This window comes from Daucus carota, chromosome 2 (genome assembly GCF_001625215.2).
Source record: "Daucus carota subsp. sativus chromosome 2, DH1 v3.0, whole genome shotgun sequence".
NCBI classification, from domain to species: domain Eukaryota; kingdom Viridiplantae; phylum Streptophyta; class Magnoliopsida; order Apiales; family Apiaceae; genus Daucus; species Daucus carota.
In genome coordinates this window covers 11,692,989-11,712,216 of record NC_030382.2, presented here as the reverse complement: position 1 = coordinate 11,712,216, position 19,228 = coordinate 11,692,989, and the positions used below count along the sequence as shown (strand labels likewise).

The 19,228-nt window shown below is 34.8% G+C and overlaps 1 protein-coding gene and 1 pseudogene across 1 annotated transcript; both read left to right on the top strand.

Annotated features, from left to right (window-relative positions):
- The first annotated feature begins 6,287 nt into the window (after positions 1-6,287).
- On the top strand, positions 6,288-14,150 carry LOC135150360 (DNA repair protein RAD16-like). The gene is made up of 9 exons (XM_064086624.1): positions 6,288-6,363; positions 9,020-9,167; positions 9,340-9,451; positions 10,694-10,771; positions 10,885-11,073; positions 12,385-12,740; positions 12,842-13,142; positions 13,750-13,873; positions 14,065-14,150. The coding sequence occupies exons 1-9, from the start codon at positions 6,288-6,290 to the stop codon at positions 14,148-14,150; spliced, it is 1,470 nt and encodes a 489-aa protein (XP_063942694.1).
- A 2,876-nt stretch (positions 14,151-17,026) lies between these two features.
- On the top strand, positions 17,027-18,874 carry LOC135150259 (putative disease resistance protein At1g50180; annotated as a pseudogene).
- Positions 18,875-19,228: the final 354 nt, after the last annotated feature.

Genomic DNA, 19,228 nt, shown 5'->3' with positions numbered 1-19,228 from the left:
TTCCCCTGTTTGAGCTCCAGAAACTTGAGCTCCATTTGATTCTCTAGATGTTTAGGAAAGTATTTTTCTAGGAATAACTCAGTAAACCTAGCCCAAGATATAACACTAGATCCCTCTAATACTCGCTTAGCTTCCCACCAGTAGTTAGCTTCACCTTTAAGCATAAAAGCAGCAAAAATAGTTTTCTTCTCTTCTTCTACACCGACTATCTCAAAAGTCTTCTCTATCTCTCGTAGCCATATCTTGGCTTCAACGGGATCTACTGTCCCTTTGAATTCTGGGGGTTGCAGAGATTTGAAAGATTTAAAAGAAATAGTGGGTTTAGTAAGCTGACTTGAAGAATTCCTCTCTGAGTTAGCTTGAAGATTTTGTTGAAGAAAATCAACAAACATTTGAACAGGGTTGGGTTGGGGTTGGAATCCCGGTGGAACTTCAGGGGTTGGCTCATCAACTGGGTTGTCATTTGGATTTGAACTCATCTTGATTCTATTAAGAAGAGACAAAAGATGTTAATAATTTTCATCAGAATGTATAAAAATCATGGTTACTTGAAGGTAAAACATGGTTTAATTTCTTTGAAACTCAGTACAGAAGTTGAAAATAAATTTGAATGTCTTATTTAAAAAGATATTTTGTGTCAAAGTTGCATATTTTGAAAACTTTTTAAAGAAATCTGCAAAACTTAAGTGTCGCTGAAAACCCTTTTAAAATAATTAATTATTTCGAAAATATTTTCTTTTTCTCTTTTATTCCCATTTTTTTTAGAAAAATCTTCCGGTTGAGAGTTGATATGCAAAATATCTGACAATACTGAACAGGTTGAAAGTAAATAACAAGTCGAGGGTGCAAATAAACAGAAAGAAAATAACAGCAAAACTCATAAGTGAAAACATCATAGAGGTGGTCATAATATCCGAAGCTTTAAAAGTACAAGTCATGATAGAAACAAAATACATCTGATCATGTCATTCCTACAACATCATATCTAGTCTGGCTATAACTATACAAAAGGGTCCAAACTACAACACTACTGCCAGATATGTATATATATCGATACTATAGCATCTGCAGCAAAATAAAAGATAGTGCATGATACCCTAGTCGATGCTATCCAGTGTCTACAAGTCTACTAAGTATATCAAAACTATATCTGAGATACACACAGCTACGTGTGTTATCTCCCAAAAGTATAACTGTACATATACCATGAGTCAACTAATAGAATATCTCTGACACCCGACGGAGAAACTCACGGAATGCTCTATCCACCATCATAGAGATCATAGGGCCATTAACAAGGCCAGAACTGGTAGACGGAACTCCATGCATGTCTGCTCGAAGTCCCTGAAACACTGAAATGGCAATCTGATACATGATCTCTGAACCAGTGTCCCGAGCCAAGAAGCCCGGCCTCGCAGAAGTAAACAGGGGATCCTGTGATCCCTGGAAACCAGCCCTCATCTGATGGACAGAATCTCTCACCTGTAAGTATCTCTGGACCAATGACTGGTGCTCATATGGTGGTAGAAAAGCGAAGTCAGGAATAGGTGGTGGTCCATCAAACTGGGTAGGTACGGTCATGGGTGCATGAACAGGAATAGTAAAAGGTGATGCAGAAATGATAGGAGTCGGTAGAGGAGTAGTGGATACGGGTGGAGGTATAGGAATATCCACCGTAGCAGCTGATACAAAAGTCTGAAACTGATACTGATCTGTAACTCTGGGAATGTCGTAAGTGTAAAGATAGGGAGTAGGCTCGAACTGACTAAGCAGCTCAGGGATAGTAGGCTCCTCCCTCACAGGAACTGGCTCAGGAATAGGTGGTACAGGAGCAGTATCTGGAGGAGTCGGGGTCAACTCGGGTAATGGGGTCTCAAGATCTAGCAACTCTATGAAGTCATCATCAGAAACCAGATCGACAGTCTCTGGAGGAGGTGGCTCTATGATCTGAATCGAGGAGTCATCAGAATCGATGTCAATAACCATAATATCTGATGAGGAGTCACCGGAATCTATAATCATCACATCCATAGAGGGATCACTGTCATAAGTAGAATCAGTGTCCATAGATCTCTAGAGTAGAATCGCTGCTAGTCTCTATCTGGGAAGAGAGGTCTGTATCGGAATCTCCCTCGTATCCTGACATCTACAAAACAAAATAAACATTATTATTACCAATTATATGATTACTCGTAACTATAAAATATATATGTATACTCATAGGGTTTACTAACCCGTTGCGTATGTACTCTAACATACGGGATAGGTTCAACAAGGGTACCTATCTTAAACTTTGTGTCGTACTCACTAGTTATATTCCTAGGGTTTCTCAAATCCTAAGGATATAACTATAGCTCTGATACCAAACCTGTAACGCCCCAGATCCGCATCCCACAGATCTGGCTCGTTACTAAGCATCTGGATCAAACAACACTTGCATTACTTAATAATATCTTACAACAAAAACTCTCGCCCCACAAGTCCAGGGCCGATCGTCTTATAACATCATTTCCAAGTCTAACTTGATTACATATTGGGAAGTCTGATTACAGACTATAATAACTATTGATAATACTACCAAGCGGCGTAATCTAGCGGCCTCAGTTTGGGTGATGCGCCTTCTCCTTTCCCTTGCCAGTACCCGTTTCCGGGCGGTTCTCCTTAGTCGTGCCATACTCGCTTTTTACTGCTTAAAATAATATAAAGTAGATGCAAGAATGAGCAATCACATTGCTCAGCAAGTTCACATAGCACATAACAACAAAGAGCAGAATAATCGAGTAAAACATCGAAGGCATTTCAAAACAAAGAAAGGAAGCAGATAATGCCAACTAACAGAACAATTTCAAAAATAAGAAAAGGCTGGTCTTCCACCTTTCGGTAACACTACATGGTCCGATCATAACCATTTCGTGCTTCCCGTCCCCCTGTGTAATCTTTGCAGTCTGATCGTCACTGCACAAGATACACCTCACACTCTCATTTTGCTAGCACAAGGGTTAACATTTGTAACCCTAGACTATCCACACACAGCAGATAGTCAAGAAATTACCATCTCTTCCACGAATTTAGTAAATTCGTGTTGACCAGCTTGAACAGAATCCTCCGAGTACACATCTTCCACTTCACTTTATTGGAAGAATGCGAACAATGCATTCTTTATTTATTAATCAAGAAGTCTCAAGATTTCACAATGTCAAAGAAATATTGAGTATTATTAGGATGGTTACTTCCGAACAAAGGAAGAACCCAAAATGAATAAGATTTTCCGGTTTGCCACTAATATTTGATATTAACACGGTCAAGTCAATAACAAATACATTTAAAATATTAGATATGCAAGAAAAAGTCATATTGGAGAAAAGAAAATAGCGAACTTGCCTGGCGTCCTAAGCTTTATAATTAGCGGCTCCGCTTTTCCAAATATTAAATAGGTATTCTAATCAACACACAAAATCGTGGTTTAGAAATTTATCTAAAAGAATTTAATAATTTAATACTACGAATATTTTCACTAATTTTCCTTGTAATCTCTTGACTAACGCTATACCTCAACTTATTATCTTTGTATTATAAAAAATTTATGCCTCATTAAGGTTGAGTAATAATTAGTCTTCCATTATTTAAATAGTAATTATTCATTTGACTATTAATAATGCCACTTGTCCTATTGTCACTAGTTTTGACAAATAATACACCTCAAGTTACCAACTTGTCTTTGGGTACCAACTTATTTTAAATATATTACCCAGAATATTAATTAATCACTTTAGTATAAACCTTCCAATGCCACCCCAATGACTATTGACTAACTCATTTATTTATTAAAATTCTTAATTTATAATCCCACAAATTAATCTTACTCTATAGCCTAGTTATTATATAAATTACTTCCTACTTTTAATTTATTTACCTATGGCCTTTTTATTAATATGTCCGCTTACTAACACATTTTTAACACTTGCCTTCCGTACCCGACTCAATAATTTTATTCAACGCCATTATTTAATAAGTCTTAAAATTATGAATTCTATATTTATTTTATTTAAATAAACTCAGCTGGGTGAAAAGTCTTTATTGCCCTTAATATCCTTTTTCTCACAAAATTCCCCCATTTCTTCCACATCTCTCCAGCCTCTCTTTCTCTCTTTCTTTTCTCTCTCCCTCTCTCTCTCATTCTCTCGCTCTCCCTCTCTCTCTCTCTCTCCCTCTCCCTTTCTCTCTCTCGCTCGTTCTCTCCCTCGCTCGTTCTCTCCTTCTCTCTCCCTCTCTCTCGCCCTCTCTCTCTCTCTCGCCCTCTCTCTTTCTCTCTCCCTCTCTCTCTCTGTTTCGCGTCGTCCCGAACAACACCGCCGCTGGAGGCGGTGCTCCGACCAACGCCGGCTGCTCCGCAGCCTTCCATCACCAAACTCGCACCAACCCCCCCCTCCTACCTCTTCTCTCTTCCTTCGCCGGACCTCTCCCTCGCCACAGCACACCACCGACTTCTTCCCCCCCCTTCGAACTCTCCCAGTCACCGTGGCAGAGCTCCGTCGGCGTTGCCGACGCGAGCTTCAGCCCCTCATCCCCTCCGGCAGTACTCCTTCCACCCAATTCCAATCCATCCGCCTCCACTGCTCCACCAAACCAATTCAAATTCAATCCCCCAATCATTCAATTATTCACCAATCAACCAAATAACCCAATTTTAATTAAGAACCCTAACCCTAATTGTTAAATATTTGGGTGAAATTCATGACGTTATGTGTTGATTTATATGTACTGATTTTATTGTTTATCACTTATCAAGACAAAAGCAGTAGATAAAATGGTCCACAGCAGTTCAACATTCAATAAATAATCATTTAAATTAAACTCAATCAATTCCATATTTAAGGAAAAGATGAGGTATGGGTTTAATACCTTACTGGAACAACTATTAATCAATATGCTTGAACTTAGCTCCTCTGTTTTCTCCCTGGATGGAAGTATCCAAAGAAAATTCTACTGATTTCCCTTGCTATTTATAGGCACTCTTAATTACAATTAAGCCTTAATCACTTTATTATTTAACATCAATTCTTGTGCACTACTTGGTGGCCACTCAATTGCCTTGGCCACCACTCAAAAATATTTTAGTGCCAAATTTTTAATTCCTTGGCTCAAATTCCAAGGCTCATTTAACCGAAACCAATTTCCGCTCGGCTCGACTTATTCTCGTATCGTTTCGTTTATTTTCGGATAATTTCCGAAACTGAAATAAAATAATAATTAAAATTATCGAATAAATCATATATATATATATTATTATTATTTGTTATAATATTTTTGGATAAATCTTTAAATTAATTAAAGAAATATGGAGATAAAATAATTACTCCGGCTCAAAACATAATATTAGCTCCTGAGCCGGTAACTAAATAAATACTCGAGGCTGCATATATTTTCGTACAAACAAAATTCTAAATAAATGGCCCGCACAATTAAGCGCTGCGTGTTTTCTAAAAAAATGTCCGCTCTAAACTACGATATATTAATATTTTATAAATTTTATTAAATCAGAGGGTAATAATGTAGCTCTTTTCGTTAAATAAATATCTAAGCTAGCCAGCTATATATTTTTCATACTAGGTGACTAAAATATCAGCTAGACACTAAATTATAACCTCGCATTGACTCATTATATCCAGACAAATATTTCTATTATTAGTGTACATATGTGAATTAATTGTCGGTCAGCATAAACTTATTATTATACCACTACGTACTCTTACATAAAATATTCCGTACCTCACCTTACTAATTATAAAATAAAATAAAATAATATTCCTGACGTGGTAAATAAAATAATTTTATGCCTACGTACTTGTAAATTTCTCGGTTGTTACATATTCTACGAACTAGTGGACATTAAAACGAACCATATTAATTATATAACGACTTACACATTGTTATATTATTAATTAATTAAAATCTGATTAACAAATTTATATTCAATCAGATTATTCCGCCGCGATTATTTTTAGTGACGATTGTATTCAACCCCCCCTTCTACAATTGTTCCAGGACCTAACACAATGCCAACTAAATATGATATAAACAATTTACTAAAGTCCGGGACAATTAAGGTCCCATGCTTTACACCAAAGCTAGTTATGTGATACAATTCGAACTAATAAATATACGGAACACGAAACCATTACAGGACTTTAATTTATTTATCTGCAAGAATTTTAAATTGTATGAGTATCATATCCAACCCCCTTCCCCCATACTTTGGGACCCGAGGAGGCATACTTGCAGATGAGATGGGAATGGGGAAGACTGTCCAAGCCATCGCACTAGTACTGGCTAAGCAGGAAGTTCAAGAAGTCGGGGATGGAGGTTTCCCCCAACCAAGTTCATCTTTTAGGTTACCAAAAGTGAAGGCTACTACATATTTAGTCGTCGAAGCTGAATACAAAAAATATGTGTTGCCAGAGAATACCGCATGCCCAAATGTCAAAGAAACCAAACCAAAAGGAAGCTAAACGGAGACTTCCAACAACAACTAACCACCATCCCAATGCTTTCATTTTCCAATGCTTTATCTGTTATAGATGCAACAGTATAATCAATTTAAAACTCATAAGTATAGCCGGCCCAATTTCTTTTATAGAAATAAATAACACCCCTATTCAGTTTAAGATGAAAGTTTTGCAGGTGGGGGATAGAAGTGGGAGCCAAAAGATCAGCACTGAGCAGTAAGAATGCAAACTGCACAAAATATACATTTCAGAAAAACTGACAGGAATGCCACATTCTAATATATTTTTACCCATGATACCACATTTGAAATAAATAGTCAATTTCACATAATTATACTATGGTGGCAATTTCGGGAATCAGGTCAAACTCATATAATGTCAACACGACACATGAATGAATTTAATATTTGTAATTGTGTTTCAATTTTCACAGAAAACGTTTCTAATATTACTCTGCTCGCCCTGGTAATTAGATTTCAATTAATTTATTATATAAAAAAATTACTTTTCACTTAAAAATAATGTGACCACTTAAGTGAAAAAATGGAATTTGAAAATTTGCTAACAGCGGTCATGCGGAACGTTCCAAAGGACGTGATGAAGAAGAAATAAAGGGAACCAAACGACATAGGCAAGAAGTTCAAGAAGATGATGGTGATTACATTATTGGTTGCGCAGCTTGTTGTAAGTGAAAGTATCGCTTTTATAATTATAAAGTAGGTAAGCATCATGTTTATTTTATATATATTGGAAAATTCTTGTTTTAAGATTAAAAAAATACATAAATTCTTATTTTTATATATAAGGCATATATTTAAGCCCATATGAAGAGATACCCGGCCTGTCAAAGCCCAATAAAACCCTAGGATCAAAATTAAGTACTATATATGTTGTGCCGCCGTGAACAAACATCATAAGTATAAAACAAATCTTCATACCATTTACATTAGTAGATTGTTCAACATAGAGATTTATCAACTACACATCCATTTATGATATGAACTTGTTTTCATGGGTATTGATTTAATAGCTAGTGTTTACGCTACTGACTTTGTTCGGCGTTTGGGATCGGAATTCACGGATTCTATCATGATTGAACTCGCTAATACATCTACAATTTTGAATCATCATTACAGGTATGATATCTAGTTACGCTTCTTTATCGATTGTTAAAATTGTCATATTAAAATGGAGTTTAGTCATAATAGATGAGTTCGAAACTATCCTCAGCTTGTGAATTGTAGTACCTATACTAAGAAATTTCTAATATAGTGAATAGTCACAAAAATTTTGGTTAGGGATCACAACAGGTCCGATCGGTTCGCATATCGAAGATATCTAAATCAAAATTATTTTTAAAATCCAAATCAAAATCCAATCGAGTTTCATATATCGAATCCAAATCCAACTCCAAATCTACGGGTTTCGGATTGGGTTCGGGTTTCACATATCAATTCCAATCGGGTTTCACATATCAAATCTGAATCCAAATTTTTTAAGCAGGGCTCCATCCTTGTTCCGACTAGATATGCACAAAAGGTCCATCAGGCCGTCGAGTTATGGTGGGACCCCAAAAACACTCGGGTTTTTTTTATATCAAAACCGCCCTAGACCGACTTTGACTTTGAGTGGGCCGGACTTTCATAAAATAGTGGAGTCCATTTAGGTCCCAACCAGGTTTGTATGAAGGCCTCATGCCAATTTGATAAGAGTAATTCTGAATTACAACTTGTGTAAATGAGTTAGTATTATATTGACTTAGACATTTTTTTTTCTTCTTATTTTTAAATATTTTAAGAATTAAATTATATTTGAGTATGATATTGAAAAATCAAGTTAAAAAGATATTAAAATTTTATATGAGAAAGAAGTATATATTAAACACATGAATCAATTTAATATTTTGTAATTGTCTTTCAATTTTGGCATAAAAGGTTGCTAATATTATTTTAGAAAATATTTTCTCAATATGTTAATATTACTTTGCTCTCAAGTAGTTAGATTTCATTTAATTTATTATCAAAATTAAATTAGGCTCTCCCAACAGTGAATGATGTTCTTGATGGGAATGGGCAAGACTGCTCAAGCCATCGCACTTGTGATGCAAAATGAGTATAGTGAAGAGACCATTTGATATTTAATGCATGGACTAAATATGATTGATGTAAGTGTGCAGTTGATTTTTATATGGAAATTACTAGGTACCCAAAAATTGTTTCCAAATACTTTTCCCAAATACTAGTTGGCGGTGTTTGATTAGTTCCACTTACCTTAAAAATAATGGACCCCTATATGCACATGAACCACCTAATTAAAATCAGTTCCATGTCATTTAATAAAATAATAGAGGACAAGATTTGAGATATATAATATTATTATTTTTATATTATAAAGATTTCTTTTTTTGATAAATTTTGTAATATAAAAAATCGAAATTGATATTTTTTAGAAAATAGTTGGGACGAGTACTATTTGTTTACCCGGTAACTCTTAAACATATGGGTGATGTGCAGGGTTGTGTGGCATGGAGAAGAATAACTCCGAAAATACTGTTTCCAGACGTAGAGTGGTGCCCATAAAGATCAACTCCATCTTCATCGATTTTAGCAGTTACCAAATGAAGCAAGTTGGTGGACACAATCATAATAATCTACCAAGCAGGTGACCAATTAAACTTAAGCACTTTGCGTCTTCTTTCAAACTTGAGTGCAATGTGCATCAGTATTGATTTGGCACAAGCTCAGCTTGGTTCATGATGTTTTAATTAAGTTAATGTAGCAATTAGAATGCACATATATGACCAGAAAAAATTGTAAACAAAACATGTGTGCAGGAATGACTCCGGGCAATTCGAAAAATCTGGAGAGGACGGTGCTGGTATAAAGGCAAATGAAAATTCTGTGGAGCATAGTTCTGGTAAAAAGGCAAAAGGAAGAGATGATGTGGTTGGTTTTAGTTTGAGGTGAACTTTCTATTACCTATAGGTCATATTACTAATATTGTGTTTTGTTAGGAACAATGAAACAGAATGTAATCGAATGATTAAAAATAAATGAAAATAATAGATGAAGAAGGGAATTTGAAAAACATTTAGAGAGTGCAAAATTGATATAGTGAGATTTGAGAAAAAAAATCAGTATAGGAGGAAATTGAGCATAAATTGTTAGAGTGTCTTCTCTAAGTATATGATTTAAGAAATAAAATGGAGGGATATTCAATAAATTGATAAACTTACTTTAACATAGTTCAAATTTAATTGCATTTATTTCGAATTCATTCACCTCATCTAAACACAACATAAGATCTGAAATAAGCTCAAATGAGGGAAACAATAATGATATATTATTATGGAGATGTTCGGTTACATAGTTATATCTTTTAGATAGTGTCAAAAGTTTTAGTTTGAGAGGAACTTTCTATTGTTTGCACATCATCTTATTCATATTCTGCTTCTTGTATTAAGAGCTCGAATTTGCACAAATTGATGGATATATGGAAATTATTGTTGTATTTAATTGGGGTGAATGAATTTGAAAGGATTGGAATGAAATTCAAACTATATGTAATGGACAATTATTTATATATTGCCTTCCTTCCTCCAATCTTGACATCTTATACTAGAGATCACACCTTCTCAATTTACCAAGGAATGCTTCATTACCTGCTAAACACTTTTTTTTTTTTCAAATGTTAGGATAGCAGTTTTGTACTCACTCAATTTTTTCAAAACTTCCCTCTTAACTCTATTATTTGCATTTATATTTAAGCATTTCATTCCTTTCTCCTATATTAGGATATATTATACAAATGTTTTTTAGGGTGATCTGAAAACTCAGAGAAATTTGAATGAGCTCAGTGTTAAAGTTATTTGTTATGAAATTGTACCAATGACTTAAGTACTCTCTCTTCTTCATTGGCAAATGTTCTAGTCTATCTTGCCTTCTATAGCTAGCCATAAACTTGATCATATATATATTGGATAGAGTCCCTATTTAATTAAATTGGCTGATGTTAAACCACCAACAGTACTTTATTTAACATTCTCAAGTGACGCAGAGAACATGTTGCTGAGAAGACTCGAAAGAAATATGAAGAACGCGGTGAGGTCGACCTGCATATTTTTTTATTTACTTTACTATTTATTTTATTTCATATAGGAAAGCTGATAATATTTTTCTTTGTTATAGAAAAATGTTAAAGAGGCTTGTGCAATTGATACAAAAAAGGCAGTTTACTCCGAAACCCGTGAGGGTCACAGAAAGAAGGTAACAAATGGCCATTTTATATTTCTGGACATATATTATAAGTATTTTTGTTTTCTAGATTTAGCATATTTATATTTCATGACCAATTACTTTTTTTAACAAATTACATGTAGGCAAAGAAAAATGGTGAAAATCCTGAAGAAGGTGTTGATGAGGTTCAGGAGATTGAGGATGAGGAGATACCATACCTTCATCTTGAAGCTGGTGGTGCTAACTCGATTGTTGGAAGAAGTGGCATAACAAGGAAGTCAAAGAAAAATTTGACAAAAAATGACAATGCAACATCTATAGAATTGCAAAAAGTGACCGAAAAGTTAGCTGCGACAATGGAGGAGAAAAATTCTTGTTTTAAGATTAAAAAATATATAAATTCTTATTTTTATATATAAGGCATATATTTAAGCCCATATGAAGAGATACCCGGCCTGTCAAAGCCCAATAAAACCCTAGGATCAAAATTAAGTAATATATATTATGCCGCCGTGAACAAACACCATAAGTATAAAACAAATCTTCATACCATTTACATTAGTAGATTGTTCAACATAGAGATTTATCAACTATACATCCATTTATGATATGAACTTGTTTTCATGGGTATTGATTTAATAGCTAGTGTTTACGCTACTGACTTTGTTCGGCATTTGGGATCGGAATTCACGGATTCTATCATGATTGAACTCGCTAATACATCTACAATTTTGAATCATCATTACAGGTATGATATCTAGTTACGCTTCTTTATCGAATGTTAAAATTGTCATATTAGAATGGAGTTTAGTCATAATAGATGAGTTCGAAACTATCCTCAGCTTGTGAATTGTAGTACCCATACTAAGAAATTTGTTCTATAGTGAATAGTCACAAAAATTTTGGTTAGGGATCACAACAGGTCCGATCGGTTCGCATATCGAAGATATCTAAATCAAAATTATTTTTAAAATCCAAATCAAAATCCAATCGAGTTTCATATATCGAATCCAAATCCAACTCCAAATCTACGGGTTTCGGATTGGGTTCGGGTTTCACATATCAATTTTAATCGGGTTTCACATATCAAATCTGAATCCAAATTTTTTAAGCAGGGCTCCATCCTTGTTCCCACCAGATATGCACAAAAGGTCCAACAGGCCGTCAAGTTATGGTGGGACCCCAAAAACACTCGGGTTTTTTTTATCAAAACCACCCTAGACCGACTTTGACTTTGAGTGGGCCGGACTTTCATAAAATAGTTGAGTCCATTTAGGTCCCACCCGGGTTTGTATGAAGGCCTCATGCCAATTTGATAAGAGTAATTCTGAATTACAACTTGTGTAAATGAGTTAGTATTATATTGACTTAGACATTTTTTTTCTTCTAATTTTTAAATATTTTAAGAAGTAAATTATATTTGAGTATGATATTGAAAAATCAAGTTAAAAAGATATTAATATTTTATATGAGAAATAAGTATATATTAAACACATGAATCAATTTAATATTTTGTAATTGTCTTTCAATTTTGGCATAAAAGGTTGCTAATATTATCTTAGAAAATATTTTCTCAATATGTTAATATTACTTTGCTCTCAAGTAGTTAGATTTCATTTAATTTATTATCAAAATTAAATTAGGCTCTCCCAACGGTGAATGATGTTCTTGCTGAGACTGCTGAACCGCCGCCCAGTTTGATTATGCCTCTGCTGAGGTATCAGAAAGAGTGGTTAGCTTGGGCGCTGAAGCAAGAGGAGTCTGCAGCCCGGGCAGGGATACTTGCAGACGAGATGGGGATGGGCAAGACTGCTCAAGCCATCGCACTTGTGATGGCTAAGAAGGAACTTGAAGGAGCCGGGGATGGGGCTTTCTCTCAAACAAGTTCATCGTCTGGTTTGCCAAAGGTGAAAGCTACTCTCGTGATTTGCCCTATGATTACTGTGATGCAATGGGCGAATGAGATTAGCGGCTTCACCTTGGCAGGCAGAAAAACAAGGTGCTCATTTATCATGGATCCAAGAGGGGCAAGTCCCTTCATGAATTCTTGGATCATGATTTCGTGATTACCACGTATTCAGTCGTCCAAGCTGAATACAGGAAGTATGTCTTGCTAGAGAAACAAAGATGCACTGGGTGTGGAGAGTTGTTCGATGAAGGGATCTTGGCTTATCACCGAGCTTTTGTTTGTGTTCCAAGAAATGATAGTAGAACCAACAAGCAGCATAAACAGAGGAAGAGTAATAATCGTGGGGTGGATGTTACTGAGTCGGTGTATGATGGGAAGAGCGCCTTTGGAGCTGGTTCTTCTACCAATGATTCAGAAGGAGCTGAAAAGAGACCTCGTCAAAGAAATTATAATTTGTACTCCGTGGACTCGAACCGTATAATATTGGATGAGGTGCGTTTTAATGACTAGTACTGTTAGAAAGTGTCTCAGACTTGGCTGCTTTAGTTGATGTGTCTTTTTTGTGTGTGCCGCACTGATATATTGAATTCAGATATTAATAAATGAATTATGAGCTACCACATTCATTTATACAAAACATATCTAATGAAGCTCCTGAATATATGTGTATGTGCTTATATGCGTATTTAAAGTCATAGAGCAGCATGATCTATGGACACTTTGAGATTTATGTTGACCTATGGACAGTAAGTATTACCTGGATACCTGAAACCAGATTAGCATGTTTCACTAGGCCATTAAATATTAAAAACTAGTTTTGATGATTTGATGATCTACATGAACAAAACTAATAGTTTCATTTGTTGTTAACAAGATTAGGTTTCATATTAGTTTTTTATATTTTCATCAGCACTTTAAAACCATATATATAGTACTTGTTCACATTTGATCTTTTATTTTGAAAATCGTGTGCTTACTCTTTAGAGATGATGGATTAAGTTAGAGTTGTAAATCTACTCTAGAGGTGTTTTAAATGCCTTTCAGTGTTTGACTTAAATTATTACCTCAAATTACTGGATAATTTCTATTTTTATTACAGGCTCACCATATTAAAGATCATCGAAATAGCACTTCGAATGCTGTTCTTTCCATAAACTCTACCTACAAATGGGCTCTAAGTGGCACTCCCCTTCCTACAAAGGATAAGGCCTTTATTGGAGCTGGTTCTTCTACAAATGATAAGGATTTTGTTATTACAACATATTCACTGGTCGAAACTGAAAACAGGAAATATATATGTGTTGATAGAGAAAAAACAAAAACATGGTGTGGAAAGTTGTTTCATGAAGCATTGTTGGCTCATCACAGAGCTTTTATTTGTTATCAAAAATATGCTATTGAAAACAATAAGCAGTCAAACAGAGGAAGAGTAAGAATGCTGGGGTGGATGTTCCTGAGTCGGTGGATGAGTACGGGAAGCTTGGGAAGAAGAATATGTGAGATGGTTAGAATCTCTAGAGGATGCAGACACAGATATGGAAGATCAAAATCCAGTTCAAGCCATCTCACTTGTACTGGCAAAGCGGGAATTTAATGGAGCAGGGCATGGAGCTTTCTCCCCACCAAGTTCATCTCTGGAGTTGCCAAAAGTGAAGGCTATCCTGGTAATATGTCCTATGATTGCTGTGACGCAATGGGTGAATGAGATTAGCCACTTTACTTTGACAAGTGGCAACAAGGTACTGGTTTATCGTGGTGCCATGAGGGGCAAGACCCTTCATGAATTTTCAGATGAAGATTTTGTTATAATTAACTACATATTCAAGTGTCGAAGCAGAATGCAGGTATAACGAGAGGCAACTGTCTGAATCTTGGACACAAAGGAAAAATGTACAAGTATGATCCGTGGCCAAGAGAGCATAGTGACCAAAGGGTCTTTGTGGTGTTCTCATTATGGATTAACACGCTATTTGTTTAAGTATGGGAAAATAGATTTTTTTGCCACCTAACTTATTATTTGTTTAGAAACCTACCACTGAACTATAATTTTTTTCTTTTTTGCCACTAATGTTAGGTTCGGATTTTTTTTTTGTCACTAATGTTAGGTTTGGATTTGATTATTAACACTATGTTATTCTTTTTAGAGTTAATTGCATTTGGCACCCCTTTGATTTCAGCATGTTGCACATTGCACCTAATAGTTTTGGAATAAACACTATGCAGCCCCTTACTTTTAACCCGTAGACACTTTGCACCCTTTCCATTATCTTCTGCCGTTATCGTTAACTTTTGAAGAGGCATTTTGGGAAATTTTATTATATTTAATTAAAATCAGACCTTTATTTAAATTTTCTGACCATCCAAACGATATTTCTCGGAAATCTATTTTTCGGTAGTCTGCAATATAATAGTGATCTGTGTCTATATCTTTATATGTAATACTCCATATGTGTCATAGGTAGTTTATCTTAGAGAACGAGAGTACGGATATTTTTACTCAGAAAGGAAATCTCAAAATTAACTTATGGAACTATATTTATAAAAAGTGGGAACCTTAAAATACGTGACAAGTAGTGGTAAAGAACTATAAAGTCAAGTGATACTATATATTTGTGGAGTCTTAAAATAATTCATAAAACTAAATTTTTTAGATTCTTAAAATGCCTGTTAAACTCTCATACTTCAAGGTAAACTAGCTAAGGGACATATAGATGACTGTATATAATGTTATAGACACATATCATATCACCATAATATTGCAGACTACCACTATGTTTTTATAATGCTAAAAAAATAACATATTGTTAATAATCAAATCAAAACATAACGTTAGTGACAAAAAAAATCCAAAATTTTTTTAAGGAAAAAAAAAACCAACATTAAATTTTATTCAGAAAAAATAAACTAAAATAATTTTTGAAATTTTTTGGAGTCTCAAAATGCGTGTCCAACTCTCGTCCTTCAAGGTAAACTACCTAGGACACTACATAAAGATATATACACATATCAGATCGCCATTATATTGCATACTAACACTATATTTTAATAATACTAAAAAAATAACATAGTGTTAATAATCAAATCCGAACCTAACGTTAGTGACAAAAAAATATCCGAACCTAACATTAGTGACAAAAAAGAAAAAAATTATAGTTCAGTGGTAGGTTTCTAAACAAATAATAAGTTGGGTGGTAAAAAAATCTATTTTCCCTTTAAGTATTACTCGTGTTAAATTTGTTTGTACTTGCTCTGTATATACGGATATATACCGCTGAGTTGATTTAAATGAAGATCACATTCTTATTGGAGATGGGAAAATATATAACCCAAGAAGAATGTTACAAAATTTATTATGAAACAAAACATTCTGCTTTTATTACATATATGATTTCCAAAGTCTCTAATTATATATAAAATATTGATCTCCATATAATTTTTTCCTACAAAGGTTTATTGTTAGCATATACATCAATGATCAAACATAGAACATCATTTTATGTCCTGCTGAGATAAGCTTTTAAAAAATAATCAAGGGAAATTTGTAAAAATACCCATGTTTTTAAACTTATTTTCAAACACTTAGTCGAAGTTGCATATGTGTTTGCAACGTTTGTTGAAATCATTTGATTTTCGGGTTATTGGAGTTGCAAATGAGGTTGTTTATATGGTGGTACGGTATTTTTTAATAAACAATCTACAACTTCATATTTTTGAAAAAAGGTGAATAATTAATTATTTAGAATAGGGAAAATAGATTTTTTCGACATCCAACTTATTGTGTATTTAGATAAACTTAACACTAAACTATAATTTTTTTTCTTTTTGTAACTAATGTTAGGTTTGGATTTTTTTTCCCACCAAAGTTAGGTTCGGATTTGATTATTAACACTAAATTATTCTTTTTAGCATTATTATAATGGTTTTTCTATGGTGTGCACATGTACACACAATAAGCACAAAATTTCATAGGTTTCTCTTGTTTTGATTGACTTACACCTTTTAGTAATTGGCTTACACCTTTTAGTAATGGTGGACCCTATTGCATTTACAACAACCACACCAATCAAAATCATCCAAATTCATAATATAGTGGTAGTCTGCAATATTTTACATTTTTTAAGTAAGCATGATTAAGGATTAGAGAAGATTCATACGCCGCGTGCGAAGCAGCGGGCAAGGATACCTAGTAAACTTAAAAAATAGAAGAAGACATAACTGATGTATAATGTGTTAATAAGTTGTTAGAGTTGCTAACGCTACACATAAAATAAGGTAAGTTGTTAGAGTTCCTAGTCCACTATGATTACTAATTTCTGTACATATGAAGCAAAAGAACATTTCAACTACATTCTGTAATTTATATACATTTCAACTACATTTTGTAATTTCTGTAAAGCAAAAGAACAAAGAAATGGCTGAAGCAATTGTGTCCATGGTTGTGGGAAGGATCACTGATCTGTTGATCGAGGAACCTCTACTTCTTCACCGAGTGGAGGGTGAAATTCAACTAGTGGTGACCGAGCTCATGAGGTTGAAGACATTCTTGCCAGATGCTGATTCAAGGATTGATGAAGACAAAATCCGGATTTTGCTTGCGGAGGTACTGCATCTTGCCTATAGTGCTGAACATGCTGTGGAAAGCTTTCTGGTCAAAGCCATTTCATCCCCTGGAAAAACAATCCAGTGGATGAATACCAGGAAGTTTTCAGGACGGATCACTGATATTCAAAGAAAGATTCAGAATCCTCTGATTCATCAAATTCCTCAAATGGGATCGTGGGAAAGTTGAAGAGATTCCACTCTTTCACTACTGTTAAACCAGAGTTATTTGTGGGATTTCAAGGAGCAGTAGACCTCTTGGTGGGACATCTAGTGAAAGAAAGTGATGATTCTCACCCGCTTGTCTCTATCTGTGGAATGGGAGGGCTGGGTAAGACGACTCTCGCTGAAAATTTATACAATCATTCCACTATTAGGGCTTGCTTTGATGGTTTGGCTTGGGTTTCCATATCACAAAAGTGGGAGAAAAAACAGGTTTTGCAACGAATTCTTGTATGTCTCGACCATGAGAAGAAAGAAGAAATTCTTGCTATGAATGTTGACAGTCTAGTGAAAAATTTGATACAAATCCAGGAAAAGAAAAAATGCTTGATAGTCCTTGATGACATATGGTCAAATGATGCTAGGGATTCTTTAAAAGATGCATTCACAGCTGAAGGGTCTCTAAGCAAATTAATGCTTACAAGCCGTAATGTTGAGGTTGCTGAGCATGTAAATCCGAGAGGTTTTATATACCAGCCAGAATGTCTAAGTGCTGATCATAGTTGGGAGCTACTTCGGTTGAAAGCCCTTCCCAGAGGATATTATCTAGGTACATATTTAATTTCCTGGCATTTATGGTGTTCCATATATATCCTAGTTACATGATGCATCTACAGTGCAAGAACGAAACTTCAATTTTCAAAACAGAGTGCTCAGTTCTTTCTTTAACTTTTCAAAATTTTCAACATCATGGCCAAAACCCAGTATATGGGCCACATAAATTAAGAGAATACACGTGATCAGCAGTCATTCTTTTATGGATTTTCTAGTGTGTGCCCGTAGGCACACACTAACAACCACTTTTTAATAGGTGTTTGAATTCTTATTGGCATCAATTCCATTAATAGAAGTGGAAGAATTATTAGAAAAGCAGCAACAACTTATTAATACTCACATTACTTCTTCTTTGAGTTGTATCACCAGCTTAAAACTATCATTCTCTGACCTAGAGAAAGATCCAATGCCAGCACTAGGGAAGTTTCCAAATTTAAGGCATTTGTGGTTGGATGGGGCATATGAAGGAAATGAAATGGTGTGCTCAGCTATGAGTTTCCCAAAACTCACGCAGCTTATGCTCATGTCTCTTTACAAATTGAAAAATTGGAGAGTGGAGGAAGGAAGCATGCCTATTCTCTCCGACTTGCTCATTTTTGATTGCCATGAGTTGGAAGAGCTTCCACAAGGACTTGTTTATCTCAACTCCCTTCAAAGACTAAAATTCAACCGTATACCCAGGAAATTTTTTGATAGGGTGGTCATGGTGAACGGTGAACAGGGACCTGAATTTTATAAAATTGCTCATGTCCCTAATATTATTATGGGCCATTTGGTAGTCCAGTAAACGGAATACCCTGGAGGAAGTAGATGAGGAAAGTAATGGAATGATTTGAATTATTTTATAATTTAATTTTGATAGGATAATAAATTAAAAAATTATATAATTAGAATTCTTTTATATTATATAATTTTAAATAGTTAAATATATTTGTGTTTAGGGTCTTTCTGATGTGTGTCGAAGAAATTTAATGAGTTTGGCATGATTTATAAACCAGAAATTTCTATTCTACTGCCCTTTTCTTACCGAAAAGACATTGACATGGCCGGGGTCTGCAATATGTGCTGCCAAATTTTCAAGGGGACTTTGTCCTGTGTAAATGGCTTGAAAACAAAACCCAAGAAAAGCAAGCATAGCCAGTCTTCCATTTTTTTTATCTCTTTTGTCCTCAAAACCCTCACAGGCTCTGGAGAGCTTCTTC